We start from the raw sequence: 18,802 nt of genomic DNA, 5'->3' as shown, positions 1-18,802 counted from the left end.
CCTCTCCCATTGAGCCCATCTCACCTGATACCTAGCATCATCCACCGTGGAACATGTAAACGCCCAGCCTATCATATCCCATATACCTTTTGCATCGGAAAATATACTCCCCTCCATATACGAATTAAGCAGTTTCTGTCTCTTCTCAAACGATACAAATGTCGGTGGTTCAGATGGCTCTCTGGAATTATTCTCACTCCTACGACTAACTGATGTTGTTCCTGATGCCGCTCCAGATGCTGTTCTCGATGCAGCTCTGGATACAATACCTGATGCTGCTGATGTCCTAGAATCATCAGCGGTCTTTCTTCCACCTCGACCTGTCTTTTTACTTCCTCCTCTTCCACGAGCCATCTGAGGACTGGTTTCTGTATCAACACTCCAATCAGTATTCGTATAATTGGCTCTTGTCTGGCCTCTTACAGGACGACGAGCCCTGTTCTCTGCCACCGGTACAAACACCGTCTTGAACTGTCGATACTGAAAATTGATCACATCCAATTGTCTCATCCTCTCTATCTCGTCATTCAATGGCTGTTGTGCGATTTTCTGACCCCTCTCGAACTTCCAATTGACTATCATTTGTAGTAATCTGAGACTCTGAGCTGATACCAGTCCTGATACCAGCAACGACGGTAGACCACCCACGTGAACCTGTTTATGAGCTGGTAACCCCTCCGAACTGGTAGATTCTGTAGGGATAATAGCCAATGCCACCAGTAAATTCAAATGTACTACAGCCGGCAATTTCAATTGCGGATACCACGACATCAACGCTACCTCGATAGCCCTTACAAACAGGCCGATTCTGCTCACGGACTCGGCAGACTGATCAATGCCATACCCGCTCTCCAGCCGAGACGTCAGCCAGATCTCCGGGTAATCCTCGTCCTCCGCACTGTCCATATCTCACCTCCAAACCACAAGCACTCTGATCCAGCCAAAAAAACAATTTATTTCCTGCTCGAAAATTATCTTGCATCTCTCACCTCCCCTATTACGGCTGAATCACGTATCACGCGTTTCCTCGTGTCATGCAGGTACTAATTTAAACTTGCATCTCCGTTTTTCAGGGGGGCATGCCTCCGGCGGCTGGGGCTGCGCCCCAGACCCCGTGGCTCTTCTCACTTCGTTCGAAGAGGACGTGGGGACGAGTCAAAGATAAACAGGAGGGGTATATAAAGACTTGATGACCCAGGAGAATTTCTATTTCATGATTTGTATCTGTTGAGTTCGTGAATTGATCCCGTTCGCAACTGGAATTACAGTTTTGTGGCCTCTTTGTCTATATATTCGGTCTCATAATATCAATTTCCAGCTGCCAGTTCGGCCTGTAGAGCCGAAATCTGGAACAAAATTTTCTACATTCAAACAGAGTTTCTTGTTTCTATGTACGAAACCCAAATAGCGAGCCTACTGGTGATGTCATTCCCCGGAAGCTACAAAAGTAGAGTTCCCTTGTCCAGTTCAAAGAAAATACGAGCTACCGACCCAAAAACCAGCTGCCTCCTTATTCCACAGGCGAACACCTGCTTTAAACAGGGTCCTGGACCTGCCTCCGGCGGCTGGGGCTCCGCCCCAGACCCTGGTTGCTCCTGCTTCGCAGGAGAAAACCGAGACCGTCGACGCAACGACTCGAGCGAAGCGAGAGGAGCAGCGGGGTCTGGGGCGGAGCCCCAGCCGCCGGAGGCTGCCAGGGGTCACCATGCAGGGACCGGGACCCTGCATCCCAGGGTCTGAGCTGAACGGCCGGACCAGCTCGGGGCCGAGACTCGGAGATGGGCATGCATCATAAAATTTGCGACCCGGTCCAGAGCGCGACCGGCCAAACAGCAGTCAGCCACCGCTCGCGACCCGCCACCGCCCAATTCGCTCGCGAAGCGAGCACCACGGGATCTGGGACAGCGCCCCAGCCGCCGGAGGCAACCCCCCTCACCCGAATAGAACCAGCTGGAACCAGCCCGAAGCAGCAGTCAGGCCCGAGCAGCGGCCGGTGTAAACTGCTGCAAGCATTGCAGATGGAACCCTGTAGAAGCAGGCCGGAGTACGGGAGCAGCCGCAGGAAATTTTTCACTGAGGCTCAGGTGCAGGAAATATATTAACAGGGCGAATCCCTTGCCATTTGCAGATTTTTTTTCTCCCCTTCTCTCTTTACTACATTGCTAGTGAAACCAGTGGGAATCGAAACATCCATTGAACTTTAAGAAATATTTTTTTCTTGTCATTGTTCTCTTGAATCTCCCTCTTTGTACATAATACTTTTTTTTTCAACATCCGACCGGGAAATTTTATTTGTTTTTTAAATAATCTTTTCTGATTACCGGTTTATTTATTATTATTCACTACAACAGAACAACAAAAAAGATTCACAATGTTGGCTGCTAGATTTGCTGCCCGTCGTGGAGCTGCCACTCCTCGTTTGGCCACCTCTACTTTGATGAAGCGTTTCAATTCAAATGGCAAGGTTCAAGGATCAGTAATTGGTATTGATTTGGGTACCACCAACTCTGCTGTTGCCATCATGGAGGGTAAGATCCCCAAGGTCATTGAGAACTCTGAGGGTGCTCGTACTACTCCTTCGGTTGTTGCTTTCACCAAAGAAGGTGAACGTTTGGTGGGTGTTCCTGCCAAGCGTCAAGCCGTTGTCAACCCTGAAAACACTTTGTTTGCCACCAAGCGTTTGATTGGTAGAAGATGGGAAGACAAGGAGGTCCAAAAGGATTTGGATCAAGTTCCTTACAAGATTGTCAAGCACTCTAATGGTGATGCTTGGTTGGAGGCCAGAGGTGAGAAGTACTCACCTGCTCAAATTGGAGGTTTCGTTTTGAACAAGATGAAGGAGACTGCTGAGGGATACCTTGGTAAGACCGTCAAGAATGCCGTTGTCACTGTTCCTGCTTACTTCAACGACTCTCAACGTCAAGCTACTAAGGATGCTGGTCAAATTGTTGGTTTGAACGTTTTGCGTGTTGTCAACGAGCCTACTGCCGCTGCTTTGGCTTATGGTTTGGACAAGACCGAGGACAAGGTTGTTGCCGTGTTCGATTTGGGTGGTGGTACTTTCGATATCTCCATCTTGGAGATCCAAAAGGGTGTTTTCGAGGTCAAGTCGACCAATGGTGATACCCACTTGGGTGGTGAGGACTTCGATATCGCCATTGTCCGATTCTTGGTCGACAAGTTCAAGCAAGAGACTGGTATTGATCTTTCGGGAGACCGTATGGCCATTCAACGTATCCGTGAAGCTGCCGAGAAGGCCAAGGTCGAGTTGTCTTCTACCGTTTCTACCGATATCAACTTGCCATTTATCACTGCCGATGCCTCTGGTCCTAAGCACATCAACGTTTCCATCAGCCGTTCTCAATTCGAGGGATTGGTTGACGGATTGATCAAGAAGACTATTGACCCTGTTAAGAAGGCTCTTAAGGATGCCGACATGACTTCTAACAACATCAACGAGGTTATTCTTGTTGGTGGTATGTCGAGAATGCCCAAGGTCATTGAGACAGTTAAGAGCTTGTTCGGCCGTGAGCCCAATAAGTCGGTCAACCCCGATGAGGCTGTTGCCATTGGTGCTGCTATTCAAGGAGCTGTTTTGGCCGGTGAGGTTCAAGACGTTCTTTTGCTCGATGTCACTCCTCTTTCTCTTGGTATTGAGACCCTTGGCGGTGTTTTCACTCGTTTGATCAACAGAAACACCACCATTCCTACCCGTAAGGGCCAAGTGTTCTCCACTGCTGCCACCGGTCAAACCTCTGTTGAGATCCGTGTTTACCAAGGAGAGCGTGAGCTTGTCCGTGATAACAAGTTGATTGGTAACTTCACTTTGTCTGGAATTCCTCCTGCTGCCAAGGGTGTTCCTCAAATCGAGGTCACTTTCGACATTGACGCTGACGGAATCATCAACGTTTCTGCCCGTGACAAGGGTACCAACAAGGACGCCTCGATCACCGTTGCCGGTTCTTCTGGATTGTCTGACTCTGAGATCGAGAAAATGGTTAACGATGCCGAGAAGTACAAGGAGCAAGATATGGCCCGTAAGGAGTCTGTTGAGACTGCTAACCGTGCTGACTCCATCTGCAACGAGATCGATAACTCCCTTTCTCAATACAAGGACCAACTCAACAAGGACGATGTTGACAAGCTCAGTGTCAAGATCACCGAGCTCCGTGAGCTTGTTGCCAAGGCCCAATCCGGTGCCGACGCCGTCTCTGTCGAGGACTTGAAGGCCAAGACCGACGAGGTCCAAAACGAGTCGCTCGACGTGTTCAAGAAGATCTACGAAGACAAGGCCCGTAACAACACCTCCTCCACCGAGGAGCCCAAGCCCGAGGACAAGCAATAAGCGCCCCGCTGACCCACTAATCTAGCTCGTGGTGCCCATATGCCACGGGTGACCAAAATCTGCTTTCCTTCTGTTGTTTTTGTTTTCTTGTTACGATTTATTATTTGTTTATATCCAGCTGTCACTCCATTCTCCCATATACTGTACATAGAGAAATAGCCTTTTACTACTACTTCACGGTCGTGCCTCCGGCGGCTGGGGCTGCGCCCCAGACCCCGCGGCTCCTCTCGCTGCGCTCGAGTCGGGGCGTCGGGGCGGTGGTGGATAATGTCTCGTTAAGGGATCCCCCGATTTCGACTCGAGCGAAGCGAGAGGAGCAGCGGGGTCTGGGGCGGAGCCCCAGCCGCCGGAGGCAGCGTGGAAAATCCAGGGGTAACCCCGTTAGGGGAATATTGCGGAGACTGGACGGCGGGTGAACCCCGCGGGAGCTATAACTTCACGAGGTTGAATGATCTGACAAGATCGATGTTGGGTACTTGCTAACTGAGTGTGAGACAGACCTGGACGCCAAGGGCTTGTGAAGTGTTCGGTTGTTGGTAGTTGATGATGCCGGGAACTGGTCTGATCTCTCTGCCGACTGAGTTGCTTGTGAAGATATTGGAATATGCCCAGCAGAGCGACGAGCATCTGACGGGCGGACTGAGTCAGACATGCTCGAAATTGCGGCATGCGAGCATGGCGAATAGTCTGTGGGCTGTGAAATGTAAGCCGATTTTGGAACTGGCGAGGTTCACTGCTGCGCAGATTGACAGGGTTGACAACTTTCGTGAGCTGTTTTTCACGGAACGAAGAGTGGGCCACGAGGTCTGGCGGCTGCTGGACAGAATCGTATATGGACCAGAAGACGCAAGTCAAATGGAGTCAGAACTCGTCGTTCAAGACGAGATAAGTGCTCGCGGAACTGAGGTTAACCGAGATCAGAGATCGTATTTGCATAGTCTGGTTCACGACATTTCAGATCTGGGTGATCTCGCTCTGCCAACACTTTATAACATATATCACAGCCATTCCAGTGCAACTCGAACGAGGCTTTCTCATAGATATTACGCAATGGTCAGCTTGAGGATCACTCTGTGTTTAAAGGGATTAAGACAGCTAATGGGTATTGCCGAGTACATTGATCCCAAGAATTTGGAGAAAGGAGAGAAAGGAAATCGTCGTTCCTGGAATTCGGAAACAAAAGAGTACAAAGCTGCTGATCTGGCACTGGCTATGAACTGGATGCAGTTTGTAGACGTGAATGGAGATATTCGTGCTTTTTATTCAAATTCGACTATAGAGGATGTGTTGCGTTTTGTCAAGCAGAACCGGAAATCGGCGTCCGCCAGAGACACTTTGACCAGTCTCAGCGAGTTTTTCCTTCGTTATTTGAGTTCGGATCTGGATCTGAAAAGTTTTGTACGCAATTCCATGCCTTTTTTCATCTCTGCTGCATATGCTTATTTTGCCGAGAAGATAGGACTGAAACCTTCGGTGATAGCTGTTCCGTACTGGACCGTTGTTGTTTTTAAAGATGAAGAAGAAGTATTTTTGTCTGATAATACCGAGGTGGTAGCAAAGACTGATGAGGAAGAAGAACCCCGTGCTGATAGACTGATTGCTGTGGATATCATCAATAACTACCGCATTCGAAACATGATTGAAATCCCCTATTTATCGCAGATGGTGGTTCAGAACCCATATCGAGACTCACGAGACATCTTGCGAGACATGATTAAATGCATTTATGTTAAATATAGCGGCCAAATCCCTAATGATCCTGCTATACGGCGACAATGGTTTTACTTCTGCGATATCTTTGGCCATATGTTTAACATGCCCCGAGTTCAAGCTAGTGATTTTGACTTCAGCGATTCTGTGTTTGATCTCATTGTACTGAAGAAGTATCGAATGCAGTATAAGTCTGATGGCAGGAAATCACCTGCTAGCGACGAGTTCAACCGTCAACTCCTCGAACTCGAAGCGTCTATTTTCAACAGCGAAACATCTCAAATCCAACGACGGTCTGCTCCGCCACTGATGGATTTAAAATTCCGTATAGGAGACATTGCGTACAAATCGGACAACAAAACCCAGCTTCATTTTGTGGTTGGCTGGTACAAGGGCCATCCCAAGTTCCCTAGTAACCAGCCATTCTACCGCGTTCTCAACCTCCAAGGAAGAAAAACTCTTGTTCCCGAAGACAGATTGGAACAGGTCGATTACAACAAAGTAGACCCAGCGGCTTTTGCCAACATCGTTCTCGGTGAATACTTTTCTGGTATTGAAAACGGCAGACTGGCCCTCACCTGGTTCCACAGCTGTATCTATCCTGAACTATAAAACGACTTTTAGCATTTTTCATTTTTGTAAATAATATTTATTTTCTCTTATCTGATGCGACCTCTGCCTCCGGCGGCTGGGGCTCCGCCCCAGACCCCATTGCTCCTGCTTCGCAGGAGAGGCTTGGACCGTCATTCACTAAAGGCTCGATGTGAATGGTTATGTTTTATAAAAAACTATATATTAGAACTGTAGTTATTACTGTGGTTAATAGTGTATGCAGTCTGATGGTAATCAGATATTTTATATGATGCTAAATAATGGTCTTGAGATGCAATAAATAGTGACGGGCGAATCGCGTTATCAAACGGGTGGACAGGCCAGCTGTTGGCGGATGTGTCCCAAGCTTGTGTTGTGACTGATTTTCACGGCTCGCACTTTACCAACTTCCACTACTGAACAGAATTGAGGTAGTTTCGCTGCCAGTGATACTATGGCACTCTCAGCGTCTTGTGCACTTAGCTTGCATCGAAGACTGTCTTTGAGTTTGGTGATAAGGAATGGAAGAGAATAACTGACGGATACCTGTGAAGAGTCATTGGACATTCCTAATAGCACTGCTGATACACTTTCTAATTGCCCGGTAATGAATTTTTGGCGCTTCTCCTCTTCAGACAATCGTGGAGTTAATTCGTTAAGTTTCTGCTTTGCACGGATCTTTTCGAGCAGATTCGCGTATGACGTCTTTGGCACAGCTTGTTTCATCTTATTCTGATTTGCAATGTTACTAACTGACTTCTTACGAAGCGATTCTAATCGATCTGAACTCGGTCTCTTTCTATTCAGTCTGGATGATGATAAGTCAGCAAGTGGTAACTCACTGGCCGAATTGTCTGTGTTGTTAACATTATTCAAAAGCTGCTCAAACTTTGCTAGTCTTTGTTTAGCGTTTTGGATGACCATTGGGGCACTGATAAGATAGTCATTGTGATCCACGTAACTTGTATCAATGTTGTAAGCCGAAGGATAAATGGCCTTGATTTGACTAAGATGTGCTAATTGAAGAGTCATACGAGATTGATGAGCAACTCGAGTCTTTAGCTTGGCAAATGTCATAGTATTGGAATTGCTGGTAGCATAGTAGAAGATAAAGGACGCGTCGATTGACTTGAAAACCTGAACGAGAGAAGTCGTCTTTTTGGATGTCATAGTAGAATAGATTAATGAAAGTGAGGAACTAAACTTGACAAAACAGATGTGTTAATAAAAGAGAGTGATAGAAATGAATGTGAATTTTATTTTCGTGTAGAGATTGTTCTGCAAAAAGCTTACCTCAAAGTGCAAGTGATATCGGTATATATATATAATATTTATTTCTGAGATCGCCGATTAGACGCGATCTGAAATATGCATGAATAAATTAAGACGCGTCACGTTCAGCCTTTACCCTATGCAGATATCCCAGATGTATTCTAACTCAGAACGTGTTAAAGCATCTGCAGGGTCCAAAAGATCTTGTAAATCTTTCAGAGGATCGTAGAATGCCATGTTGAGATTTAAATATACAGAAGCGACTGTTGAAACTTATTTAAAGATCGAAAGACGGGTGAACCCTGTAGTTCATCTGACAGAGAACCTGAATCTGACCTTAAAAATCCGGCCTGATTCACTAATCCCAAAAATAACGTTGCTCGAACAGTTTGAATTGACAGAATCGTCTGTTTTATTTGTATAAGAAGCTATTCAATGATTTCTCGATAACTGCTTGATAGCGTTAAATGTTCATAGAAAAACAACATTCTTCGGGAGATCACGCGGCTAGACGCGCATTTTCGTGCATGTAAACAAAAGTCTGCGAAGAAAGATGTTTGTAGTGTAAGTTGCATTGCAATTTCCTGTCTACAAGTATCTCGAAAATGAGCGTTTCACAGGCTGTTTACAGCTATATAAAGGCTGTTGAGAGTTATAATGATCTGGAAAGAAAAGATTCTCTTCGAAATCTGGAAATAAGCCAGGTCGTGGCGGAATATGCCTACCAACAAAAGATCGAGGATCAGGTGTCGAATATCATAAACCGCATCTTCTTTCAGGCAGAAGAAGAGAAAAACCAGTTTAATTCAGTGATCTCTGACATGGAAAGAAATCTCAACAGAGTCACGTCTGAATTGGAAGGTACTAAGAAACAAGCACAAACCAATAACCAGTCTCTTTCGGAGAAGAAGAAACTCGAGAAGCAAATCAGTGACCTACAGATCCAACTTGACCGAGAAAAATCAAATGCTCTGAGAATTGACAGTGACAAGTCCAATCTGTTATCCAGCGAAAAGACCCTAAAACTTGAAATTAACGAGCTCAAATCTCAGGTTAATAGACAGAAGGCTGCCACCGAGAAAGAAATCCGTGAAAAGGAGAAACTCAAATCTCAGTATGCCAATCAGAAATCGGTACTTGAATCCAAACTGGAATCTTTAAAATCTAAACTAGCAAAAGCTTCAACCAGTTCCAGACTCCCCTCCAGTGGTTCCAACACATTATCTGGCTCATCATTCGCGCTCAGTCCCACAAAATATGACAACTCGGCAAGCTTGTTGAGCCCCTCTGCACCACCTTCCTTTTCTCCTGCAAGACCACGAGAACTTTATACATCCAAAACAGCATCTTCTCTTCTTAAAAGCTCTACCCTGTCAGCAGCATCTAAAAAAATCAGCAGAGCCAATGGAATCAGTAAACCTTCCGTCCATGTTGCCAACTCATTTTCCCTGCCTACTCCATCGATACCCGGAAGCCTATCAGTAAAATCCGATTCTGATGCAAATAATACAGCAAAAATCCCAGTCGAACCAGCCAAACAGCCGGTTGCTGAACCTGCTAACTTATCCGGTTCACCTCTGTTCTCACCTGTTCCTGCTTCTCATGTTCCAACAACAACTGAAGTTTCCGAACCATCACCAATCACTTCCAACACAGATAAAGCTAGTCCTGCTCCCCAAAGCACAGCTCCTGTTAAACGAAAGCCCCGACCCAGTCTCCAAGGCGAAACCTCGTTCACAGCAACCACCAAAAAGGGCAACAAGAAAATTTCTTTATTCGACGACAGCGAGGACGAAGACGCAGACTCCAAACTGGCTGATGCCACCTCAGCTCAACCCGAGGCTGGCAAAGCAAAACGCAAGCGAAAACTCAAAGCCAACGTCAACATCTTTGATGAAGACGATCCGGACAACCCAGGCTCGCAGTTCAAACGCGTCAACTCCAACACTACACCATCCATTTTCGGCAAAGAAATCAGCCCTCTGAAATCGCGAAACGACGGTATTCGAAAGATCTTCCGTATTTAATAAATAGTCACTGGTGCCTCCGGCGGCTGGGGCTCCGCCCCAGACCCCGCTGCTCCTCTCGCTGCGCTCGAGTCGTTGCTCGGGGATCCCAGTCTCTCCTGCAAAGTAGGGGCCATTGGGTCTGGAGCGTAGCCCCAGCCGCCGGAGGCACACCGAGACCCGTACGATATTAATATAGTAGTATTAAATAAAGGTGGCTAGAGTTTCGACTGAATCGGACTGAGGCGGTATTTGACGTCTTTGAGAACCTTAGATTCAGGCCGCCACTGGTTGAATTCTTCGTAGAGCTCTTGGAGCTTGTCTGAGAATGCGGTACGTATACGTGCCTCGTTTACCAGTCCTCTCATTGCCCATGGAAGGATGTACGGGTTGTTTTGGTTTGGCTTCGGGATCTCATATTCCGATTCTACCTTGACAGGAACGCCTTGGCCCGCATCAGTCGTTTCCAGAGCGTATCGAAGCGTCAGGTCATAAACTTGAGACTCGTTATATATCTTTGAGTGGCCCTTTCCAGTGATGGCTCCTGCAAGTGCTCCAGATAGTTGTTGAATGACTCCATGGTCTGTAGACCCGATATTCCTCAGCCTTAAAGCAATCGTTAGCAGATTCGAAATGAACCCAGGTGCAACATCTTCACCGTCTATGTAAACTGCCCTGTAGATATTGGGGTGTGCAACATGACTGCAAATAGACGAATATAGAGGGACCAGCTGGTCATCCAGCGATCCAACAAATACAACTTTGGTGTTATGGGCAATAATCACTCGCAAAGATTCTAAATACTTCCTTGATTGTACGCTTTCAAGCTTCTGAAACTCAAACAATTCCAACAATGAGTCATTCTCTATAGACGAAATGGCCCTCATGATAATCTTCTGGTCAAGCCCTGCCATTGGCCCCAACGAGACACCAGCCATTCCCAATAATGCCAGTCGCTTGTTTTCCACATGTCCCTCTTCGACCAACCGAGCAAGGAGATGAACAGCCACTGGTGTTCCCTGTGAATGAGCTGCAAAATAAATAAAGTCGGCCTCACGAATCAAATGCAACCAGTTCATAAGCAATTGATACAGCTTGTCGACACGGTGACTCACTCTTCCTTCTCCCTCAAGAGCTATCTCCTCAATCTGAACATCGTATCCCTTCTCATCAGCCCATCGTGCAACAGACTCAGCTGCTTCTCTTGCAAATTTTACTGATGTACCCGTAGGTTCGCCAAGAAATGTACGTACCACTTTAGCTGGAAAATACCCATGCACTCCAAATACCACCACCCGCTGTATTTTGTGTGGGGCACATCTATACGGATGCTGATGATATTGGGTTTTCAACGTATCCTGGAATCGTGGGAAAACGTACTCGGAAAATTTGGACAGCGATGACTTGATTCGTATCGAGTTCGTATATAAAGGGTATGATTCATCGAGGGAAGGAGTGACTACGTTTGGTCGAATCACCTTACGAGGTTTCTTATTAACGGGTTCACCTGGTTGAGTAGATTGCTCTTGCTGGTTAGCTTGTCGAGAAGTCTGGCCCGGAATAGATGGTGATGACCCTGTATCAGCCATAACAGGTGTATTTACTGGTTCTGGGCCTGGAGAATGCTCGGTACGTTTAACAGTTCTGGGGTGACTTTCTGTTGAGGTCCCAGATATCGCTAATTCACCCTGTTCTGATAGGTCGTTCTGGTTCTTGTCAGCGCTTTTATCAGATGTTGTTGAGCTTCGAAACCAAAATGCCCACGATCTGTCACCACTAGGACCAGCTATGACATTTGGGTCTTTAAGCGACTCCGAGTCTGAGATACTAGAAGGGGTCCTATCAGGAGGGGTCGAATACGTAGGTAGTTTGTCTGAGGAGATATCCTCGGTCCGCTTATCTGAAGTATTATCAGATGGTTTATCTAATCTTCGTTCGTCAGTTTTCGGATCGCTTGTGGTTGTCGAGTAATTTGATCCTACTAAACTCCAAATACTAGTATACCATGAGTCAGATCTAGTATGAGGTGTATTTGAAACGGAGTTGTCTTCCGACTCTTTTACTTCAAATTGCTGGTGTGATTCAGAGGTAATAGCAGGATCCTGCCGGTTTCGACCATTAGAAACAGTAATGTCGCCTCTATTATAATTAGTCTCAGTAGTAGCATCATCATTAGTACCCTTTGTATCCCGTTTATTATCATCATCATTATCATTACTGCCATTACTGGTGGCTATACTATCATTACCATCTTTGCTCTTGGATTCTTTTGGTGCAGAAGACGCCCAAGCCCAAGAATACCATGCCGTAGATAGCGATGCTGGACTCTCTGGCGGCTTGGGATTCTTTTGTACTGGAATGTTGACATTAGCAGTGACATCAGCAGTCTTAGGACCAACAGTGACATTATCACTACTTGATTTGTGCTCTCCACCCGGCTGCATCGTGATATTAAGGCCACCTTCTAAATTTACATCACCCGAGGCAGATTGACCACTCGGTGGTTCAGTCGTAGAATCAGACTTAGACTGCGACCCCAGAGCACCTGTTTCAGGACATCTAGACACATTATTCGACTCCTCAGTACTATTATCACCAACAGAAACGACCTCTTGTGCTTCTCTCCTTCCTTTCTTCTTAATTGAATCATCCTCTCCTCCCGTGGAGTTAGACCACAGACGGGACTTGCCTCCAATCATTTTACCCACGACCCCTGATACCGGCTGTGTAGATAAAGAAATCGAGGCCACCTTCGAATCCGAGACTTTCGGACTAAACCCTCCATAAACAGTATTATCCACTGCCAATTCCGTAGAAATATTGGAACCACCAGGCGAAGACTGAATTGAAAGATCGCGATCACTGGTCGATGTTAACTTAGTTGACGCCGGTACCGTACCCGGCTCTCCAGGATTCAAATCACTTGTATGTAAATGGTTCGGAGTACCCTTTGGAGATATATTTTTCTTCTTCCGATTATGTTTACTCTTGCCGAAGCTGAATAAATACTCCTATTGCCACCTGTTAGTGATGCCCGCAACACTCCCGCCACGTGCCAGCCATGGACCCTGACCACTTCGAATAAATCACTCACCTTGTTCATAGCCCTTTTACACTCGAAATGTAAAATAAAAAGCCAAAATATCAGGAACCTTATGCTGTCAAAGAACTAACTAACTCTGCAGTACTAATGATTTGCCAGACTCTATAAAATCGCATGTGATAAGCAGCAGATCCGAATCATAGCCGCGATAAGAACATTGCATGCACGCCCCTGCGCCTGGACCCTGAAGGGGTGACTGTGCCTCCGGCGGCGGGCTCTGCCCGGACCCGTTGTGCTCGCTTCGTGAGCGGCGTAGGGAGCCTGTTTTGTTATAAAAATGGGGTACTCGAATTGATTTTTTGTCTCTTGATCTGACAGTTTATGGTCTCTAATCGGTACCGGGGATGACACAAAGTACGAAAATTTTGATTCGATTCTATTATTTCTGCTGGATAATCCTCTAGCAGAACAAATGCACTAAATTGAACGGTTTAGATAACAAATGAGCTGTCAATTAGCCCTGTTTTAACCCCCGAGGGGCACAGAACCGGGAAAAAGGGTCCAGACGCTCGCGAAGCGAGCACCACGGGGTCTGGGGCGGAGCCCCAGCCGCCGGAGGCAAAACAGACAAACCACTTGTTTTCAGTTTTCAGGTCGCTGAAACATTGTTCTGTTTCGCAGTTCATGTCCGGGTTTGAAATGCCCCATTGAGGGTGTGGAGATCATGTGACCGGCAAATCTCGATCTATTTATTTATTTGGTGCCTAATGAGGAAGGGATCGGGGTGAACATGCAATGTTGCATGTTGATGAGATTCACATTTTTAGCTTCGTTGATAGTCACCTTTCTGACGTTAACTTTGTAAAACTGCTCGATACGATTGTGATTGATTGGATTCGTTGACAAGTGTCAGTTGGACGAATAGTGCATTTTTTTGAACCGTTTTCCTGGACAGCGAATGGGCCACATTCTTTGTGTACATTCTCCTGTTGAACTTTAACGTAAAAAAAATACTTTGAACCAAGGACAAATTCAAAACACATATCAGTGGTAGTGAATATCTCCGGAGTTTGGAATTGAGAGTGACTAGTCCAGAGGAAGTTTTTTTTCTGACTGGCAATTGAAGATGGCGACAAGTGCACTACCGCCAGGAATCCCTAAATGGGTTCGAGCTGTCTACTCTTGGTCGGGAGAGGAGAAGCGTAAGTAGTTGGATGTGGTTTGGTAAAGCAATGTTGATGTTGTTTGGAGGTTGTTTGGTTGGATTCTAACAGTACAGGTGACTTGGGATTTATTGAGGGTGATATTATAGAGGTCCTGAACACTGGAGATGGCAACTGGTGGCTGGGAAAGCTTCGTAGAAACAAAATGGTGGGATTGTTCCCCTGCAACTTTGTTGAGTTTGTAGAGGATAAAACTACGCCTCCCCCAGAAAACAAGCAGCCTACAAGACAAGATTCGAAACAGTCTGTTCATTCTGTGCTGAGTCGGAATAGCATCTCCAGAGAACCCAGTCCTGGACTCAACTCGACTGTCAGATGCCGTTCAAGTGTATCCCGTAAAAGTGTTTCTCCTGGTCCAGACAGTCCATGGAATGGAATGAGATATAATGGTGATGCTGCCTCGATGAAATCACTGACTCGATCCAGTTTTATTAGAGAACATGATGCTGAGAATATAAGCCGTTCTGGCAGCAGAAACGAACTCAAGAGTAGGGAAGCTATACTACAAGATCTCACAGCTGAACTGAGTCGTGGCAGCTCGTCGATTAGTAGATTCTCTTCAATTGCAAGTAGCACAAACTTTCAAACAAGAGATTCTCAGTCCCAGTATTCGACACATCCTCAACCCCCTCCTCCTGAAGACGACTATGATTATAGCGACAGCAGCGATGGTAGTTACACACCCAGCTTTGTCCCATCAAGAGAAAACTCTTTTTCACAGACAAAACAACAACAGCATCATTCATACCACCCCGGTCAAGATTATTCTGGAAACCGTTCATTCGACAACTACGACTCGGAAGAAGAACCGTATTCTGACGATGAGTACGATGACGACTATGAACATAACCAGGCACCACCACCAGTGCCTCCTCAGCATTCAGTTCCAGTTTCAAGAATGAATTCGACATCGGTAACTCCTCCTCATAACTCTTCTAGTAGACACTCGCTGAATCTGGATCGTACCCCCTCTCCTTTGAGAAGTGCCATGGATGACGTTATGGAGAGTCTAGATAATTTGGACGATATGTCTAGAAGCACGTCCATGGTATCTTCGCACAACGGATTTGATGACGATGACGAAAGCCTTTCTGCCACAATCACAAAATCAGCTCGCTCCAAAATGGTCGGTACCAGCATTGATCATAGCCCACTAAGCGAGCGATTTTCCAGAATGAATCTGGGCCAGAGCCAATACAGTCAGACTACGCAATCTTATGAAGACGACGATGGATACATACCTTATGATCCAACTTCATATGATAACATCGCTACAGAAAGCAGTGTCACTCAAACTGCCTGGCAAATCGGAAGAGCTGATACCGGCCACAGCACTAATTCATCAGTAAACACAAACAGCTTGTCTATTATTTCTCATAGTACAGCACCAACTACATTCAGCCAAATGAGCTCGTCAGTGTCCAATGAAAATAGTAGCTATGTGCCTGCCAGCTCAATGATCAGGGCCAGTACAGTCTCAACGACGTCTAGTGATTCCAGATCTTCAGGGTTTATGTCAGACTTCATGGATGATACTCCTGTCAGCTTGCCCGATGCCAAACGCCCAATCGTAGACACTAAAGCCAAGTCTCTGAAATTTAGAAAGTCAGCGGGATTTTTGAAAAAATTCTTCAACTCATCCAATGTCGACAATGACTCCGAGGTGTCGGAATCATTCCGGGAGAACTCGATGGTGGAATCAATGTCTTTAAAAAGAACAAAGTCCCATGCTTCGAGAAAGTCAACAGCATCGTCATCTAGCCACTTCCGTAACTCACTCAAGAGAGTGTCTGGTATTGCTTTGATAAAGGGTGGTATCTCTGCCACATTTGGAGGGAAACCATCAGACTCTCAAAGTGCTATGTGGATGGAGGCACGAAGAGACATCCATCGTTCAAACACTATAACTACAAATGAAGCTGAACAACGCAGGCTTCAATTAGAATTGCATGGAATTAGCATCAGAGAACCATTAAAAATTCTTGCTCAAGTACAGGGCAATGAAACTCTTGGAGGACCTACTAAAGGAGAAGGAAAAAGGGATATAGCCATGCAAGACTTTTCAAGAGTCGATGAAATCATCGGTGCTTTATCTTCATGGCCGAAATTGATGACACCAGCTGTATTTGCTAGTAGTCGAATTGGACGACAATTCGAATACGACATAGAACGAGTCCGAGCTGTGTTTGATCTGTGTGCTTCTAAATTCACTTGGGAACAGGCGTTACCTCATGATGATGTCGATGTATCAAGCTTCTCCAGGCTCATGCAAACCAAGAAAGCCACTTCTCAAGAACTTGCGTACTGTGTCAAATCCATGTGCGATGCACTGGAAATTCCTTGTGAAATTATAAAGGGCCATCTTAAAGCTCCAGGGGAGGTCTTTGATAGCGGTGTCGTCAAACCCAACCACTATTGGAATGCTGTTATTGTCGATAACGAATGGCGTATGCTCGATGTGACATTGGCTAACCCATCTTTTGGCAACCGGGATTCTTACTACAGAATCGAGCCTGACGCCTTTTCTAGATCAGCATCTTCCGTACTTCGCATCAATCACTTCTACTTCATGACACGTCCAATGGACTTGATTTACACACATGTCCCATGTGCCAAGGAAGACCAGTTTATTGTTCCACCACTGGAACCTCAAGATGCACTTGCTCTACCCATAGCTGGACCCGAACTGTTCAAATACGACGTCAAGCTTGTAGACTACCACACAGGTCTAACAAGGCTGAACAATCTGGAGATTGCTGAGCTAACACTCTCTGTTCAGCACGGAATCGAACTTTTGGCTGAAGTCGTAGTGGGAAATACCGCCCACCCCGACGATTGTGTCAAGATTCCCGGGCTTGCTCAAGCCTACTGGGAAGGCAACAGGAGACTCTTCCGCATCAAAGGATACTTACCTGAACCTTACCGACAGGGCGTTCTCAACATCTACGTTGGAGAACGTGGCAGTTTACAGTCTATCAGTCGTAACACACTTGGAATGGCATATTCTATTGCCATCACCCACACTGGAGAAAACGCACCTCTTGAATTGGTCACCCGTCACCCAACTCCTCACTGTAAACGACAAGATCTCTATGTGAAGCAGCCACAATGTAAAAAGCTGCTGGAAGGAAACACTTATATGTTCTCGATAAAACAACACCCATCTGGCGGGATCACTTCAGGGTCTGGTTTCGCTCGTGTCAAACTGGGTGTGCAATCTCCATCAGGACGAATAACAAAAATGCACCTTGCTGATGGAAATGGTCATGTCCACGGCACCTGGGAGGCCTCTGTTAAGTGCTCGGAAATTGGTACCTGGCGTGGACTGGTGCTGGCCGACAGCGGAAATGCCTGGAGCGTTTTTGCTGAGTGGTACTGTACCTAATTATATTTTATTTATTTCTTGCTCAATAGAATCTAATGCTCTTTTATTGGCCCTTTTGCCTCGGGCGGCTGGGGCTCTGCCCCAGACCCCGTTGTGCTGGCTTCGTCAGCATCTGCCAGCATCTCGCTCCATCATGGATGGGGTTTCTATTTCTCTATGTATTTTGTATTGTGTATTTTGTACTTTGGACTGTTTTTATGGTTTCAGAATATATCCAGAATGCCAAATGGGTAACCTCCATTCTTGACCTGGAACTTGGATAACAGGAAGCTGAATGCAAGGATAATTACTACAGACAGACACGACACTGAAAACATCTGAACTTGTGGGTTCTCAATGCGTGGTACCTTCACAATAAGTGAGATGGTGGCGAATGCCAGAATAGCATATGTCACGGCAATGAATTGAGTCTCAATGGCAACTTGGTTCGAATGTCCTCCAACAAAGTAAATCACTCCACCACGACCATCGCCTGCAATATATGGAGTTTTTCGGATCTGGTTGAACATGTGGCCTGAAGTGAACATGAGAATGGCTACAAGAGAAACCGCAATCCAGAGCTGCTTTTTCTGCAAAATGCTGAGAATGACTCCTGAGGCAAACTTAAGAATACCCAAAACAAGAACAATTCCACCGATAGTGATAAATAGTCTGTCCCAGGCAAATGGCTCGTGGATGACAATCTTGAAGCCGTAGGTTCTGGTAAGGTATTCGGTGATGAGTTTGACCTGACTCTCATTGGGAACGAATTGATAATGATCAAATCCAACATCCACTGTACTGGGTTTTTCGGTAGGTGGATATATATAAAGATTGGGGGCATGGGTCAAGCCCAATTGCATAAAACTACCTTGAGTGTCTGCAATATCGGCCACTGCAAAGAACAAACCATCTCCGTTAGGATGGTCTTGTTTCCAACTGGAAGCAATTGTCTCAAAAGGAGGTCCCACAATCTTACAGAATTGACATCCGTATTTAGGAGAGTCGGCTGTTAATAGCACTGCTACCGTATAATCTCTAGGACCCTCTACAACTCTGGAAAATGTAGCATCCGTCAGTCGGACAATACCACTGGAATCTTTCAATGAATTGACATACTTGGCGTCATACTGAGTGTCAACTGCTAGAACTATCGACACCAGCGACAGCAACAAAGCCACAAAGTTAAGTCGAGTCATCCTTCAACAACCGAATAATACTCTCAACTTATTCGTAGAGATGTTTACA

At 46.0% G+C, this 18,802-nt stretch overlaps 6 protein-coding genes across 6 annotated transcripts; 3 read left to right on the top strand and 3 right to left on the bottom strand.

Annotated features, from left to right (window-relative positions):
- Positions 1-2,371: 2,371 nt before the first annotated feature.
- SSC1 (Hsp70 family ATPase SSC1) lies at positions 2,372-4,345 on the top strand (the record flags this gene model as incomplete). Its single annotated transcript, XM_018882292.1, has 1 exon — positions 2,372-4,345. The coding sequence occupies one exon, from the start codon at positions 2,372-2,374 to the stop codon at positions 4,343-4,345; it is 1,974 nt and encodes a 657-aa protein (XP_018736684.1).
- Positions 4,346-6,970: 2,625 nt separating this feature from the next.
- On the bottom strand, positions 6,971-7,816 carry AWJ20_5167 (uncharacterized protein; the record flags this gene model as incomplete). The annotated part of the gene is made up of 1 exon (XM_018882291.1): positions 6,971-7,816. The coding sequence occupies one exon, from the start codon at positions 7,814-7,816 to the stop codon at positions 6,971-6,973; it is 846 nt and encodes a 281-aa protein (XP_018736683.1).
- A 707-nt stretch (positions 7,817-8,523) lies between these two features.
- AWJ20_5166 (uncharacterized protein) lies at positions 8,524-9,945 on the top strand (the record flags this gene model as incomplete). The annotated part of the gene is made up of 1 exon (XM_018882290.1): positions 8,524-9,945. The coding sequence occupies one exon, from the start codon at positions 8,524-8,526 to the stop codon at positions 9,943-9,945; it is 1,422 nt and encodes a 473-aa protein (XP_018736682.1).
- A 197-nt stretch (positions 9,946-10,142) lies between these two features.
- AWJ20_5165 (uncharacterized protein) lies at positions 10,143-12,623 on the bottom strand (the record flags this gene model as incomplete). The annotated part of the gene is made up of 1 exon (XM_018882289.1): positions 10,143-12,623. One exon carries the CDS (start codon positions 12,621-12,623, stop codon positions 10,143-10,145), a length of 2,481 nt encoding a protein of 826 aa, XP_018736681.1.
- Positions 12,624-14,335: 1,712 nt separating this feature from the next.
- Positions 14,336-17,575, top strand: CYK3 (Cyk3p; the record flags this gene model as incomplete). Its single annotated transcript, XM_018882288.1, has 1 exon — positions 14,336-17,575. The coding sequence occupies one exon, from the start codon at positions 14,336-14,338 to the stop codon at positions 17,573-17,575; it is 3,240 nt and encodes a 1,079-aa protein (XP_018736680.1).
- Positions 17,576-17,778: 203 nt separating this feature from the next.
- OST3 (Ost3p) lies at positions 17,779-18,753 on the bottom strand (the record flags this gene model as incomplete). The annotated part of the gene is made up of 1 exon (XM_018882287.1): positions 17,779-18,753. The coding sequence occupies one exon, from the start codon at positions 18,751-18,753 to the stop codon at positions 17,779-17,781; it is 975 nt and encodes a 324-aa protein (XP_018736679.1).
- Positions 18,754-18,802: the final 49 nt, after the last annotated feature.

This window comes from Sugiyamaella lignohabitans, chromosome D (assembly GCF_001640025.1).
Source record: "Sugiyamaella lignohabitans strain CBS 10342 chromosome D, complete sequence".
Taxonomy (NCBI): domain Eukaryota; kingdom Fungi; phylum Ascomycota; class Dipodascomycetes; order Dipodascales; family Trichomonascaceae; genus Sugiyamaella; species Sugiyamaella lignohabitans.
This window is presented reverse-complemented; position numbering and strand designations above follow the sequence as displayed.